Source organism: Globicephala melas, chromosome 7 (assembly GCF_963455315.2).
Source record: "Globicephala melas chromosome 7, mGloMel1.2, whole genome shotgun sequence".
NCBI classification, from domain to species: Eukaryota; Metazoa; Chordata; class Mammalia; order Artiodactyla; family Delphinidae; genus Globicephala; species Globicephala melas.
In genome coordinates, this window is record NC_083320.1 from 62,591,573 (window position 1) to 62,608,346 (window position 16,774).

At 39.8% G+C, this 16,774-nt stretch overlaps 1 protein-coding gene and 1 non-coding gene across 2 annotated transcripts in view; one reads left to right on the plus strand and one right to left on the minus strand.

Moving 5' to 3' along the window:
* LRP2 (LDL receptor related protein 2) overlaps positions 1 to 16,774 on the plus strand; it is a 196,594-nt gene that overhangs the window by 114,436 nt on the left and 65,384 nt on the right. Inside the window, exons 34-42 of the mRNA XM_060301487.1 lie at positions 3,055 to 3,164; positions 5,279 to 5,456; positions 7,499 to 7,712; positions 8,860 to 9,096; positions 11,090 to 11,278; positions 12,897 to 13,817; positions 13,950 to 14,115; positions 14,473 to 14,631; positions 15,900 to 16,186. Of these exons, the coding sequence (XP_060157470.1) occupies positions 3,055 to 3,164; positions 5,279 to 5,456; positions 7,499 to 7,712; positions 8,860 to 9,096; positions 11,090 to 11,278; positions 12,897 to 13,817; positions 13,950 to 14,115; positions 14,473 to 14,631; positions 15,900 to 16,186 (2,461 nt within the window). The remainder of the gene's footprint in view (positions 1 to 3,054; positions 3,165 to 5,278; positions 5,457 to 7,498; positions 7,713 to 8,859; positions 9,097 to 11,089; positions 11,279 to 12,896; positions 13,818 to 13,949; positions 14,116 to 14,472; positions 14,632 to 15,899; positions 16,187 to 16,774) is intronic.
* TRNAR-CCU (transfer RNA arginine (anticodon CCU)) lies at positions 15,465 to 15,537 on the minus strand. Its single transcript has one exon. It is a non-coding gene; the product is annotated as a tRNA-Arg (tRNA).

Here is a 16,774-nt window from a genome sequence, read left to right on the forward strand (position 1 = left end):
TCAACCCCCTTTGACAGTGACAGAAGGTATTTTGCACAACCTCAACGAAAAATATCACTGACCCATCAAAACACAGGCAATATTTACTGCCCAAGACCTTTAATACCAAACTCACATCTCTCTAGAGTCCACTCAGTAGAAAACTGTCTTCATTCCAAATGGCAGTTAATCTGCTCCTGCTTTGTAAGTGGGGTCTTCTCTTCTGTTTTTTTTTTTTTAACATCTTTATTGGGGTATAATTGCTTTACAATGGTGTGTTAGTTTCTGCTTTATAACAAAGTGAATCAGTTATACATATACATATATTCCCATATGTCTTCCCTCTTGTGTCTCCTGGGTCTTCTCTTTTGGACTGATACTCTTCCAAGAGCAGGGCACATGTCTCCTCCATCAGGGTTAGATACAGCAGAAAAGCACCAGTTGAAGAACTGAGTATGTGCGTGTGCATGTGTGTGTATTGGTGAGGCCACTCGAACCACGGAAACCTGAAGTTGGTAATTGTGCTCCAAATTCAGTGAGGTCCAGAGGAGAGAGAACTTGCTTTGGAGTCCTGGCTTCGAGTCTGGCTTGCTTGCTCCTTTATGCATTCATTCAATAAGCACTAGGAAATGCTTTCCATGGATTGGTGCCATGGTTAGTCCTGGATAGTCAAGGATGAATCAAACATTTGTTTTTCCTGCTTTAAAGTAGCTCACACATCTGAGAGCTAGACACCTAAACAAATATCTTTGCTCCAGGGTAAGTGTGATATGTGCATTGAATATAAAGAATATAAAGAGAGAGGACAGAAGTAAGTGTGTGGGGAGAGAACGGTGGGCTTCCCTCAAGAGGTTACTTGAGAGCTAAGTCTTGAAGGATGACCATCCTTTATTTCTGCATAATGAAGAAGTAGGGAGAAAAAAAAAAAACACTTGAATAAAGACCCTGAGATATGAAAATGCATTTTGTGACTAAGCACGGTGTTTACTCACAGGCTGTTTGATCTTGGACAAATTATATAACTTCTCTGAGTCTGTGCTTCCTTATCCATAAAATGGGGTTAATAGTTCAGTAAGTAAAAGTACTTGATGCTAAGGTATCCTGCGAATACAGAGCCCTGTTTCCCTCAAATCATCAATATATTTAGACTATCCATAAAGGTAAATTGCCCCTTTAGTGTTTTTATCGGTTTTTTCCTTTGGTGGTATCAATTGTGACTCTTCCAGATGAATGTTAGATTGATTAAAGAAACAGAAATTGTGTCCAAGTACTGTTTTCCTGTATGATATCCGTTCCAGAGTAGGAGAAACTCACATTTAATTCCAGCTCCTCCGCTAGGGGTAGCTGTGTGCTCACTCACTAAAAGCAATTCTGTAGCTGAAGAGTGAACCCTACAGCATGGCCGTGTGTGAGAGAGCTCCATCCCTGCCAAAACACAAGGAGACTTGAGGATATGGGGAGGGGGAAGGGTAAGCTGTGACAAAGTGAGAGAGTGGCGTGGACATATATACGCTACCAAACGTAAAATAGATAGCTAGTGGGAAGCAGCCGCATAGCACAGGGAGATCAGCTCGGTGCTTTGTGACCACCTAGAGGGGTGGGATAGGGAGGGTGGGAGGGAGGGAGATGCGAGAGGGAAGAGATATGGGGACATATGTATATGTATAACTGATTCACTTTGTTATAAAGCAGAAACTAACACACCATTGTAAAGTAATTGTACTCCAATAAAGATGTAAAATTTAAAAAAAAAAATGAGAGAAAAAAAAAAACCCACAAGGAGACGGACTTCCCTTTGAACCAAAGCCATCCTTAGGGAAAGGAGAGAAATTGCAGCAGGAAGAGGCAAATTGAAAAGAGAAAAATTATTTTAGTCCAAATAGGAGAGAAACGTACCACACAGGAGAGAGAAAATATAGAGAGAAGAGTGAGGGAGAGAAGGGTGTGTGTGTGTGGGGTGTGTGTGTGTGTGTGTGAGAGAGAGAGAGAGAGAGAGAGAGAGAGAGATGTATGTAGATAGAGAGGCAGAGATAGAAACAAACACAAATCATCAGTTTGTGTTGAAATGTAATTTTATAGAAAAGCCTTCATGCAAATCAAAAGGTATTTTCTTATTTCTTACGAGTTTTTCTCATCTCAGACTGTCTGAAGTGCATACCAAAATAGCCTTGTTTCTATAAGAAACTGTGTCCGGTCCAGTAATCCATACCCCTCTGTGGTGTTTCACAGTGTTCTAACACTGTGGTTATAACAATTCTAGCAAGATGACTTAAAAACATAACATTGGGAAAACCACAAATCCTCTCTAGGCCTCTTTTTCATCACATTATATGAGCATAATAATGCCACCTATCTCACAAAATTACTGTGAGGATTAAATCCGATAATGCTTAGTATAAGGCCTGCTACATAGTGAGGTCCCAATAAATGGATCAATAAAAAAATTGAATACAGTTGTGCTGGGTGCTGTGCGAAGCACTTTACATGCATTGTCTCACGTTCCTGGCACCTCTATGCAGAAGGGAATTTGTCATCCACATTTACTGATAAAGTTCAGAGAGGTGGACTTACTTGCCTCAGGTCCTATAGTCAGATCTGGCCGGGTCAGGATTTGCACTCAGGCTGTTAACTTGGCACAGAATTCACTTTAACTCTGTGTAAATTTGGACTGTTTGATCAACTGTGTTTGCAGTGATGGGCCACTGCATGCTATGGCCCAGTCACTGGGGTACAGGAGACCTGGGGGGTTCTCACTGGTCTTCCAGAGTTTTCTCATCTTTTTCTGTAGTTTTGCTCAGGCAATGATTCTGTATGTTCACTCATTTGAATCTTTCTTTTATCCGTATAAATATCCTCTCCTGGAACTTTAGGTGAATTGAAAATAGAAATTTGAGAGGTGATTTTTGTTTTCTTACTCCCATTTTCTATTGAGCTGATTTTCTCATAGCCCTGAAATGCAATTAGGGATTATCTGAATATCACGCAAACCCTCCCATTCACCACAATCATGCTTTGAATTCGTTGTGTGTTTAAGTTCTCCTTCATCATAGCTTTCTTTATTTTCCCCTTATATAGGTTTTGACACTCCGAGGAGATGTCAGATACGGAAAAACACTGATTACCAATGATGGGACGAATCTTGGAGTTGGTTTTCCGGTTGGCATAACTATTGATCCTGTTAATGGGTGAGAATTCATTCATAAGTAGTGTCTGTCTTCTATACAGCACCACCCTTGTTAATATTATGGTCTAATAAAATGGAAGATTTCAAACGTAGGGCCTTTTCTGATTTTATATGCTGACATTTGAAAAATATAGATCTCAGTAAGAAAGAAATAACTCTGTTATATTTAATGTGTATTGTGTTCTGTTTTTCAAATTAATAACATTGAACTTAAAATTAATTCCAAACAAATAAAAATTTCAGGCATTTTAAAATAGAATTATAAGAATGAACAATAATGCATTTTGACTTTGAATGAATGTGGAAAGTTTTAAGGGGGTGGATAAACACTTGAAATGGACCTTGAAGGATGAGAAGGCTTCCAGCAGGTGCAGGATGGGTTGCAGCTGAGAAGTGGTACTTGAGGCCAAAGAGCAGTGAAGGCCCAGAGACATGGTGGCATTTAACATGATTGTGTAGAGGGCTGGAACCAGAGACTTCGAGTAGGGGGCAATTGACTAGATGGGAGATACAGCAGGTAAAGTCATTTGGGGACAAATCAGAGAGGGTCTTTATTTATTTTTTAAATATTTATTATTTATTTGGCTGCGCCGGGTCTTAGTTGCAGCACATGGGATCTTCTTGCCTCGTGCGGGATCTTTAGTTGTGGTATGAGGGATCTTTTAGTTGTGGCATGCGAACTCTTAGTTGTGGCATGTGGGATCTAGTTCCCTGACCAGGGGTCGAATCCGGGCCCCCTGCATTGGGAGTGCGGAGTCTTAGCCACTGGACCACCAGGGAAGTCTAGGGAAGGACTTTAATGTCATGCTAAGGAGTTGCACTGTATTTTTTTTGAGAAATAAGGAGCCAGCAGGGAATTTGGAGGAAGGGAATGATAGAACCTAATCTGTATTTTAGAAAGATTGATCAGAACTGGAGTGGAAAGGGGTCAGGGGAAGGAAGAAAATGTTCAGTCAGGGATGAGAGTTCTTAGCTAAGTTTTGGTAGCTTAAATTTTTAGTGAACTCAGAATTCACAAGAGTTTTGTGACTCTGTCTAGAAAATTTCTGGCAGCCTGGCATGGGAAAGGAGAAAGAAGAGAATGACAGGAACTCAGGGTTAGTAGTTAGCAAGGTAGGCACAATGGGAGATCATGAGAATAAATCAGAATATTGTTAAAATGGTTACAATGGTATGAGGTCCAGGCATAGAGGACCTGAAGGATTGAGAGCTCAGACAAGTTTTAAGCGCAAAGAACAGGTTCAATGGAAGAAATAAAATAGGAGCAAGGAAGAGATGGAAGAGTTGGGTTGAAGCAGGGAATTTTAGATTCTGAGAACTTAGAGGTAGAGAAGTTTAGAATTGAAGAGGAGGTTCATGGGATGGGTATCTTGGATTGGTGGTGAAAGAGGTATGCATATAAAGATGATGGGAATTAAGTGTTTCGAGGACTTATAGGGAAAGAGTGTGAGAGGGTTGTCTGTTGAGGCTATAGCAGGAGGTGAGATAGAAAGGAATGAAAACTTGGATTCGAGTCTAGAAGTTATGTCCTCACTGTAAATGGAAAGCAACCCTCGTATATTTTAATGAAGTTTCATGGATCACGGATTTGGTAATTCTCTGTGCTGATTAGGGTTCATGTGTACACATTGCATTTTCCATCACGAAAATCAGAAAATAAAGTAGCTGGTCTTGTGGTAGATGATGTGGAAAAGAATTAAATAAGAGGGGCTGAGAGGTGATCAGGGAGGTACTTGACCACATTTACATTAGCTCTGTCCTTCCTAGTGTGCTGGGCATACTGAGTCTTTGAAAAGGATCGACTGTTGATACAGGCTCTTCTTAGTCCGTGAACTTCCTGTGTGGCCAAGCTAAAGGATTGCCCACCAATGGCAAATGGTATCCTGTATCAGATACCATTTTAAATGGCCTCTGCCCCAATAATAACTAAGAAGTATACAGACATTAGAGAACACTGATTAAGGACTCCTCCACATTGGATGTAACAAGATATTAACGTTTCAGACTTCCTGCCTTGAATGGTGTGCATCTTGAGGACAAGAAAGACATGTTTTTCATTTCAATATGTAGTGAAAGCATCTGTTTCACTAATGCCTTTGTTTTTCCTGGTTGTAGGAAACTGTACTGGTCAGACCGAGGAACCGACAGTGGCATTCCCCCCAAGATTGCCAGCGCTAACATGGACGGCACATCTCGAAAAACTCTCTTTACTGGGAGCCTTGATAATGTGGCGTTTATCACCCTCGATATTGAGGAGCAGAAACTCTACTGGGCAGTCAGCAGCACGGGAGCGGTATGAGCACACTTTCTAGTCTGCTGTTCTTTGTTGCCGAGCTTGCACAGCTGACATTGATTGTTCTGAGTTGTCTGGCAGTGGTTCTCAAGAAATCTCACTTGGCCATTTGTACCAGTGTTTTATTGCCCTTTCTCTCAATAACTTCTTTCCCTGAAGTCCAGTTCTTTATAGTGTGTGCATGGTTCCTTACAGAATGTTTATTTTTTCCCTCATTCTTTCTTTTTCTTCAAGATAAAATAATTCCATTTCTCATTTTGTGTTTGTCCTTTAAGAGCCCTTTCTTTCATGTTTCAGTGATTTCAGTGCTTTTCTTTGCAAGTTCTCAAAGGCTCTCCGATTGCAGAGACTAAGAAAAAAAAAAAATAGCAAGCTTCTGAGCTCAGTGTACCCTCACAGCTACATATGACGCTCTAATGTCCTAACATGGTAGATGGACGTGTGAAAACTCCCTTTCCTGGTAATTTTAAACTCGAAGGTGGAGTTCATTACATTCTGCCATAAGAAGCAGGAACTATAAATTCCATTCATTGACAGAAATAACATTTGATCTTCACTACTGTGCTTATGCAGCTGAGCTGGGACTGGGCACATAGAAGGTGCTCAGTAATAATTATTGCTCAACTAAAATATTGTTTTGGATGTTGAGTGTGTGCTAATCTCTTCCTTGCTTTAAAGAACAGGAGTGATTTCAGAGCTGTCTTTGACATGGGTGCTCTCCATAAAATTGTCCGGTAGGTTTGGTTTTCAGTTCATGACCGCTCGCCAAGTACTCATTTCACTCCTGATATATGTTTATAATGTTGAAAAAGAAGTAGGTGATGTGTGTGAAAGCACTTTGCAGAAGCTCGTGCCACATGGTGTGGCTTCTGCTTACAAATTAGTGTGTCCCAGACCAGACTCCTCAGGCCCCTCCCCTTCCTGTTTCCACATCTGCTCCGCTCTCTGGAATCTGTGAGCTGGTTGGCGGTATGACTCTGCATCCTTTCTCCTAGGCTAGAACCCACATGTTCCTCCTTCAGTCTAATAACCACATCCTTATTTAATCATCACAAAATCCTGGCAGCTTGTCCCCATGCCTCTTCTCTCAGGTCCAGCCTTTTTCTGCCACTTCCACCATTCTGGGCCACTTCTCTCTAGCCTTGACGAGAGCACGACCCTCACTAATGAACCTGTTTTAGTGATGGAGGCATGTGGTCTTCATAAAACCACAAGGAACCCTGGAACCCTGGCCCAGATAAGTAGCTCCAGATACTTCAGCCAAGTGTGGTCAGCTCATCTGGTCCTGGTCACTCCCTCAGCAGCTCCCCTCAGAGCTTATCTCCTCTGTTCTCTACCCTTCCAGAAGCTCTGTCTGTTTCTAGGGCATAACCTGCTCTCATAACTGCTGGGTTCCCTTGTCCAGGAAGGCAGGAGCCACACCCCGCTTCTCTGTTACCAGCACTCAGCTCAGATCCTGGCGCAGAGGAGGCACTTGAGACAAGTTTCTGGAATGAAATCAAACCAGCTATGTCTACATTTTGTTTTTCTTCCAGAGCAGAATGCTTGTCACTTCCCGTTAGAAACTTCATTCTTGAGTTCTTTTCTAGTTCATCAGAGTCATCTTGACTCAGGCTTGTTACTGTGCTGATATAACAGCGCTATCTTGCTGTCTTGCTCTGAGCGTGTCGAGCACGTTTCCTCTCTCCATTGCAGAAATAGTTGGTGAAGATGTTAAACGCAGGGCCAGTTAGACATTAAATGTGTATTATCCTTGACCAGAAGATCACATGCAGGGATTAGTCCCCTATTCGTCACCATGCCATCTGAGAAAGTTGATTGGCTTATTTGGATTTCAGCTTCATCATCAGTGAAATGGGCACAATGATGTTTGTCTCACCTACGTAGATGTGACTATCAAATATAGTCAGAAATACAGTCAGAAATCCCTGGAAAGGAGAGAGTGCTATATACATGTGAAACATTATTAAGAGAATATTGGTTTTAAACATTTTCCTCATTGCACCATGAAACAGTCAATAATGAAAATTTTGATCTTTCAGATTGAAAGAGGAAACGTGGATGGTACAAATAGAATGATCTTGGTAAACCATCTTTCCTACCCCTGGGGACTTGCTGTCTACGGCCCCTTCCTTTATTATACCGATGAAGAATATGAGGTCATTGAAAGGGTTGACAAGGCTACTGGGGCCAACAAAATAGTCTTGAGAGATAATGTCCCAAATCTCAGGGGCCTTCAGATTTATCAAAGACGTGGTGAGTATTTGTCACTGAAACATACATATTCATGGGTGTATATATATTTATTCATGGGTGTCTGCACACTGACATGCCCACACAACAAACCCACATACGCACAAAACGGTGTGCATACACATGCATGCAAACTGAAATTACCCCAAGATATTTAAAAAATTATAACCATGTCTTAAGCATGGCTAAGTGTTGAAGACTAAGCTGGCATCTGAAAGGCCAGATTGACTGCAGAGTAAACTTACTCCCATTCTTTCCATGGCACTTTAAACTCCTTACTTTGCTTTTATTTTATCGTACTCCCTGACATATTACGTATGTGTTTATCATCTGGGTTCTTCATTGGAAGGTAACCTCCATAAGGACAGGTATTTTGTCTGTCTTGTTTCTTACTCTCTCCCCAGTAACTAGAATAGTTGCTGGAGCATTGGAGGTGCTCAGTAAGTATTTGTTGGATATCTGCTGGGAAAGTGATTAACACGATAGAATTTTTTTAATCTTAAAAGGAATACTCTTACATGTTGCCTTTTTCAATAGATTTTTTTCCCAGAGATAATCTAACTTCTGATTTGCCCCTTTATATTAACATTATGTTCTGGAGATTATTTTTTTATAATTTTGAAATATTTTATAGCTAGCCAAAGATTTGTTTGCTGTCCTATAACCTAGGTTTGTTACTTGGTATTATTTGATTGCATGTTCAAAAAACCCTTAAATATTCTTATTTAATATACTTTAAGTCAAATGCTCATCACAGTGTTGATCATGTAATTAAAACGGATATAATTTAAAATGCCAGTACATAGGTCAAGAGGGCAAAAAAAAAAAAATTAGAATTTGTTGACTGACCTCCCTAATTCCTCTAATTCTTGAATGATTTGTGGAAGAAAAACAATTGGTGCTCCATTCTCTATTATAATATAATATATAAGCTATGTAACTATTATATAGGTGTGGTCCTGTTTTAAACCTCTGTACATGTTAGTTCTATAAGCAGTAGGCTCTCCAATATTGTTTTTAGGTTAACTCAGATTCCATATTTTGTTACTTACTTTTATAATGACTTATTTGGTGACTCAGTTGAAAAATTTGACATGGAGTGGCAAGTAGGTGGGGTGAAAAGTGACAGACTAATTTTGATTTCATTTAGGCTCCGAATCCTCAAATGGCTGTAGCAACAACGTGAATGCCTGTCAGCAAATTTGCCTGCCTGTACCAGGAAGACTGTTCTCGTGTGCCTGTGCCACCGGATTTAAACTCAGTCCTGATAACCGGACCTGCTCCCCGTATCACTCTTTCATTGTTATTTCCACGCTGTGGGCAATCAGGGGCTTTAGCTTGGAATTGTCAGATCATTCAGAAGCCATGGTGCCAGTGGCAGGCCAAGGTATGCCAACTCCAGTATAAGTCACATCTGACTCCATCTGGTGCCATGTTGAAGTCCTTGGTACCATAAAGCATTTCTCCACGTCTGGATTCGGCACATAAGGAAGCTTGTTTCTCCTGCTTGATAACCATATTCACATGTCCCCATGACTCATCTCTGTTTTCTTATCTCTAAAAAGTCATGGATCTAAGTTACCATCTTGTAAATAAAGTCACTAAGTTTTTCAACCAACTTTTCATTTTGAAAAATATCAAATGCAGAAAAGTTGAAAAAAAGGTATAGAGAACATCCTCATACCCGCTAGATTCAACCATTCTTAACATTTCACCACATTTGAGCCTTCAATCTCTCTGTGTGTTTATGTGTGTATACATACATATACATATATTTTGAATGAACCTTTCGAAGATATATTGCAGATATCATGACACTTCACCCCTGTCTACTTAGCATGCAGCTTGAAGGGCATTATCATCTAATTCATATTTTTTCCTGTTGGCCTCATAATATTTTTTATAGCTGTGGATTTGTTCCAGCCAAGATCTAATCAAGATTCACGCATCGTATTTGGAATGTCTGTTTTGTGTCTTTTGATCTGTAGTAGTTACCCCAGTATTTTGTTATGACAGTGATTTTTTTGAAGAGACAAACCTATTGTCTTTTTAGCATCTCACATTGAGGATGTCTGATTACTTCCTCATAGTGTCGTTTAACTTGTCATTCAATTTATACCCTGATTTCCCATGAAATGAAAGTTAGGTCTAATTGCTTGATTAGATTGGGGTTGAACACACTTGAGAAGAATCCTTCACAGATGAAGCTGTGTCCCTGATACAGAACCTCATTAAAAAGGACATAATGTCAGCTTGTCCCTCTCTTAGTAATGCTTAAGCTTGATCACTTGGTTAAGGTGGTCACCGTGAAGTCTTTGCTTATTTTCCCCCTTTGTAATTTGTATGAAATCTTTGGGGTCACACTTTGGTACCCATGAATATGTTTTTCCCTAAGCACCTTTTATTCGTTGATTTGAGCCATTGATGATCCTTGTCTGAAATGATTATTTAATTGGGCATTGCAAAATGGTGATTTTTCTTGTTCTATCATTCCTTCTACATTCATTCTTTTAAAAAAATAATTAATTAATTTTTGTCTGCGTTGGGTCTTTGCTGCTGTGCGTGGGCTTTCTCTAGTTGCGGCGAGCAGGGGCTACTCTTTGTTGCGGTGTGTGGGCTTCTCATCGCGGTGGCTTCTCTTGTTCCGGAGCACGGGCTCTAGGCGCTCAGGCTTCAGTAATTGTGGCATGCGGGCTCAGTAGTCGTGGCATGCGGGCTCAATAGTTGTGGCTCACGGGCTCTAGAGCGCAGGCTCAGTAGTCGTGGTGCACAGGCTTAGTTGCTCTGTGGCTTGTGGGATCTTCCCGGACCAGGGATCGAACCCGTGTCTCCAGCATTGGCAGGCGGATTCTTATCCACTGCACCACCAGGGAAGTCCCTACGTTCATTCTTCTATAAAGGAGAGCTCTCCTTTTTACTGTCACATGCACTCAAGTTTTTAATTTTTTTAATTCAGTGTAGAATCGTTTAGCATAATTATTCTTTTGATGCTCCAGGCAATCCATTTTGGCAGGAGAGAGCCTCTCAAAGTGACTGCCTGTATTTTTTCGACATGATCCCATTAGTGTTTGAGTGCTTCCTTGTTTCTTGGTCTAATAAATATGTTCCAGGCTCACCTTGTACCTTCCCTTCCCAAACCTATAATTAGCCATTTCTCCCAGGAGCCAGTGCTCTTTACTGTGGGAAGTGGTTTTTAGAAACTAAGATCTGGGGGTAAATGTGCTCATTGCAACTGGGAAATAAATAGTTTTATTTCATAATGGGTGCATGGTTGGAGCAGAGGGGGTTGGGAATGAGAGTTTGAGAGGAAGGGCAGACATTTTTAAAACTTCTAGTTCAAGCTAGAGTATTGTTTAATGATCTTTTCTTAAATATTCTAGGGCGAAATGCACTGCACGTGGATGTGGACGTATCTTCTGGCTTTATTTATTGGTGTGATTTTAGCAACTCTGTGCCATCTAATAATGCAATCCGTAGAATCAGACCAGATGGGTCTAGCTTTACAAACATCATTACAGATGGGATAGGAGAAAATGGAGTCCGGGGTATTGCAGTGGATTGGGTAGCAGGTGGGTAAGCTATATAGTGATTTTATTGAAAAGGTTTTTCATGTTTGCATTTCTTATTTATTTATCATCTTAGTTATGCTATAAAGTTTAACATAAGTGCGACAGATCTGTTTTTCTGAATGTTTATTGAGATTACTTAAAATAGATTGAATTGTGTTTTTAGAATAAACGTCACAGACTTGTGTCTGTTAATGATAAGGTGTTTCAGTTGACAGATTCATTAGAGATTATCTCATTTGCTTCTATTATTAACAGGATCAAACTGTAGGCAAAATGGATAGAAATATTTAATTATGTAGGTTTATTTCACACTTAAATGAGCGTCTAATTTCTAAATTAGAAATGTCTAAATTTTCACAGAGAAAGGGATATCAAAATATAATGTAAACCATGAAATATGACATTTACTTTAAAGGTTAGCAATTTTACTTGCCGAATTCTTAATTGCTTCCTCATGTTAATGTATGAAAACCGTTTTGATTATTAGGTACTTTATTGTAGTTAAATTGAAATGCCTGACCCAATATTACATTAACTTAGCTATACTGATTCATGTACTTAATTTTGGATTACCACTGAATTTTAATGATACACTGACAAACAAATGTATTGTACTTCTAGAATATAATCCCGTTATATCAAAATAGGTATCACTGTGTGTTATCAAGCTTGGCAAATAGATATTACTTAGAAATATTAAAATATATTATGAAAATCTAGATACTATAATAATTAATTGCCAATAGTAAACATGGTAATATGGTTAGGTAAAGCTTTAATTTGGTTCTTAAATTCCATTCTTGATTACAAATTTACTACATTATTTCTGAGGATATAGATAAAACACAGCTATGCCCATTCATTTATGTATTGTCTATGATTGCTTTCATGTTACTGTGGCAGAGTAGAGTGTACTGTATACTCTGCAAAGCCTAAAATATTTACTGTTTGGCCCCTTACAGAAAAAGCTTGCCAACCCTTAGTAGCAGTACAACAGACTTCTGACTACATGGAATCAATGCGGGCTCCCTCTCTATTCCTTAAACTATCTTCCTGCCATGCTTTTTATTCTAGCATTTACATTGTTCTTTAATGCCCAAAGGCAAATGGCCTTTTGTTTTGGTGACTTTAGAAGGTCCTTGGGATGAAAACCTCTACACTACTTAGAAAGGCAAGAAAAGATCTCACGTTAATGCCAAACAGAAAGAGCATTTGATGACATAGGTAACAACCTGAGATATTGCTGGCTCTCACTCTTTGCTCCTTTCATCATGTTGGAGTAGAAGGTATGTCATGATAATGAGTCTTTGAAGATTCAGGTAGAAGAGGAAGGACATTCTGGAAAATACACCTTTCAGTAGAAAGTGGGTTATGATGTTTGCTATGAATTCGGATCTGCTTTAGAAGCTGAAGAGAGTTACATTCTCTTTAAATGTGAAGAAACAATCTATTTAGTTCCTAAGAGTAAATATTTATTTTTCTAAGTCTAAACTGAGATATTAATCTATCATCCTGGAAAAGACAACATATACTGACCCAAACCTCAATCTTACAAACGGTATCTTCTTCTTCCTTCTTGTTTTTCCATTCATCAGCATGCTCTTTCATTTTTCTGCAGGAAATCTTTATTTCACCAATGCTTTTAGGTCTGAAACACTGATAGAAGTTCTAAGGATCAATACCACCCATCGCCGTGTTCTCCTTAAAACCACAGTGGATATGCCCAGGGATATTGTTGTAGACCCCAAGAACAGATACCTCTTCTGGTCTGACTATGGACAAAACCCAAAGATTGAACGTTCTTTTCTTGACTGTACCAATCGAACTGTGCTTGTATCAAACATCGTTGCCACGCCACGGGGCTTGGCATTGGACCTTAGCAATGGCTACGTTTATTGGGTTGATGATGCTTTAGATTTAATTGCAAGGGTCAGCATTGATGGAGGGGAATCTGAAGTAATTCGTTTTGGCAGTCGTTACCCTGCTCCGTATGCCATCACTATATTAGGAAATTCCATCATATGGGTAGACAGGAATTTAAAAAAAATCTTCCAAGCTAGCAAGGAGCCATATAAAACAGATCCACCAACAGTTATAAGGGACAATATCGACTGGCTAAGAGATGTGACCATCTTTGACCAGAATGCTCAGCCCCGGTCACCAGCAGAGGTCGACAACAACCCTTGCTTGGAGGATAATGGAGGATGCACCCATTTCTGCTTTGCTCTGCCTAAATTGCACACCCCAAAATGTGGCTGTGCCTTTGGGACCCTGCAAGGTGATGGCAAGAGCTGTGCCATTTCATCAGAAAATTTCCTCATCTTTGCCTTGGATGATTCCTTGAGGAGCTTACACTTTGACCCTGAGGACTATAGTCAACCTTTCACAGCAATAAGCGTGGAAAGAATTGCCGTGGCCCTAGACTATGACAGCATAGATAACAGAATCTACTTCACACAAATTTTACAATCTGGAAAAGGCCAGATTTCCTATGTCAACCTGAATTCAAGGAGCAGTTCTCCCACCGTTGTTGCTTCGGGTAAGTGCACACTAAGTGTAGCTTATCTTGGAAGGAGACACAATGGGGTCAACACACATGGATAACCCAGGGGTTCTAAAATGCATATTGAGACTCTAACTTCTTTTTGTGTTTTTGTTGGTGTATGTCCAGGCATAGGGAATCCTGAGGGCATTGCCTTTGACTGGATCAATAGAAGAATTTATTACAGTGACTACACCAACCAGACAATTAAGTCCATTGCCACGGATGGGTCTAAGCACACTGTGATAGCCCGAGTTACAAAGCCAAGAGCAATTGTGTTAGATCCTTGCCAAGGGTATGCCATGGTCTGCTTATTTCTGGAGGGAGTGGGGTCTGAAATTATTTTATGCTCATAAGAGAGTCAGTGTTTTGTGGGCTTGTAGCACTGTAGCTACAGATTCAAGGGTGAAAGAGCATGAGTGACTCTACCTGGGAAGGAACTCCCGTTGATGCTAGGAAAATTGGCAGCATACTAGCGAATTAATGCTCTGACTCAGTAAATCCACATTGGGCAAGTTGTGTGGATGGGAATGGAGTAGGGTTTCATTTTGCCATATTGGTGTCAATTTACAGTTAAAGAATGCTGCCATCTTTCTTAAGTAAAAAGAGTGAGGTTCTTTGTGATGAATTATGACTCCTTTTGGATCACTAGGTACATGTATTGGACTGACTGGAGTACTAATGCCCAAATTGAGAGAGCCACACTGGGAGGAAACTTCCGGGAATCCATCGTGAACAGTGACCTGGTCTGGCCCAACGGGCTCACTCTGGACTATGAAGAAGGCTTTCTCTACTGGGCAGATGCTAATCTGTATGTGTCTTTGGTTATTCCTGCGGGTGTTGATGAGAAGATTTCTTCCTCCCTCTTCAGAAAAAGAGGGATATGCATAATGTGATGAAATATTGGTGAATACACCTGTGAAAATTGATGTATATCATGAGATTGAATAATTGTGAACTGAAGGCATCTAAAGATGCATTACTAGACAAGTTAATTTCAACTATAATTACAAATGTAGTCATTCAATTTATAATTTACGGGCCCCATGTAAGTACCATAAAATATGAATGGCTTTTCAATGCACACTGATAGTAAGTTTTCTCTGGGCTTTAGCATTCAGTATCTTGTAAAAACATTTTCCTTCAGTCTTTGTCTTTTCGTTGTCTTCTCAAAAAAGTTCTTTCTTCTGTGCCAGCTTCTTCTCAATTTCATAGTGTTTTGCTTATAAACTTCTGTCAGCTCTAATTTTATATGTAACTCTCCAAGTACTCCTGAAATTACTCACATTCCAATCATCTGAATGATTGAAGAGATGAGATGATTTTGTTTATTATGGCTGGTGTCTACATGGTGGGAATCTTAACTTTTCTTGCTTATTTTCTTATGATTTTGGTCTTGTGCCACTGAGCACCTAACAACTTCATCTTTATTTTCTCGCTTGAAAACAAAGCAGTGATGTTTTGTGTCTAAATTTGGATCATTCTAGGTAAATATCTCAAAGTAAATGACAAATGGAAAAAATCATTAAGGGAGTGGGAAGGGAAAAGTAATTCACATTTTAAAAAAAAATATTTATTTATTTGGCTGCATCGGGTCTTAGTTGCAGCATGCGGGAATCTTTAGTTGCAGCATGTGGGATCTAGTTCTCTGACCAGGGATTGAACCCGGGTCCCCCGCATTAGGAGTGCGGAGCCTTAGCCACTGGACCACCAGGGAAGTCCCATGTAATTCACATTTTATTGAGTGACTACTTTGTACTAAACACCAAGTACCATGCAATTACATGTATTATTTCATAATGCTCTCCCGTTTTCAAATGTTAGTCTGGTTCCCTTTGTAGGATTACTTGTGGGTTATATTAATATGTGGAAATCAATGATTTATATAGGCCATTGTTTGATAAGCAGATGAAGTTCTCCCGTTACCAGAAGAAACATTTCTTGCTGCCATATGCTGCACTTGAAAGTTGGGGGCTTGTGTAAAGCCATGGTTGGGCTCAGGCATTGGGTACCAGTTGAGAAACTTATTCTTTCTGGATTCCAGCTTTTTTTTTTTTTTTTTCCCCATCTTCGTTTTAGGCAGAAGATTGAGCGCATCACTCTACAGGGCCTGGAGCGGGAGGTCATTGTCAGCAGAGCCAATAATCCTTTTGGTTTGGCTGTCTATGGCCAGTATGTTTACTGGACTGACTGGTTCAATAAAAAAATTTACCGAGCAAACAAATATGATGGGTCAAGTCAGACTGCAATGACCACGACTCTTCCCTTCCTGCCTAAGGGTATTCGTGCTGTCGTGAAGGACCAACAGCAGTGTCACAATCCTTGTGATCAGTTTAATGGGGGCTGCAGCCATATTTGTGCACCAGGTAAGGCACTGGCCATGAAGATAGACTCATGGAGAGTAATAATAATGATGACCACTAGTAAGGAAGGCTGAGGGAATATTCAGCTCTAATAGGAGAAAAAATTCTCTTTGTTTTCAGAGTAACTTTTAAAATAGATTTCAGGGTTTGTATGTCGAGAAGAAGACTTTGAAAGGTTTCTTTTGTATTCCATATGGAGCCTTCTTACAAAGACGTTTTTAATTCAAGCTTGATGGAGGTAGAAAGAAACGTGCAGGTTAGGCTGCTGCATCTCATGTCTTGAATAGAAATTTCATCAATGAGCTAACGTTCCTTATAAAAGGATTTAATTCTTTCACTTAGGAGGTACAGTTTATAGTGGATATTTTAGAGCGTGGTGTGTGCTTCAGAAGTGTGTTTTATAGAGAACAACAAATTCATAGGAAGACGTGCCTTTTGAGACTGTTGCTTTGCAGATTTTGCTGAGAAGGTAGAATCATTGCTAACGTTTCAGTGAAGACAAGAGATAGTGGTTTAAAGATTAAGGTGAAGTAGCCACATTTATTAGAAATTGGTGGTGGTTCTTACTGATGTAAAAATGACTCAGAGTAG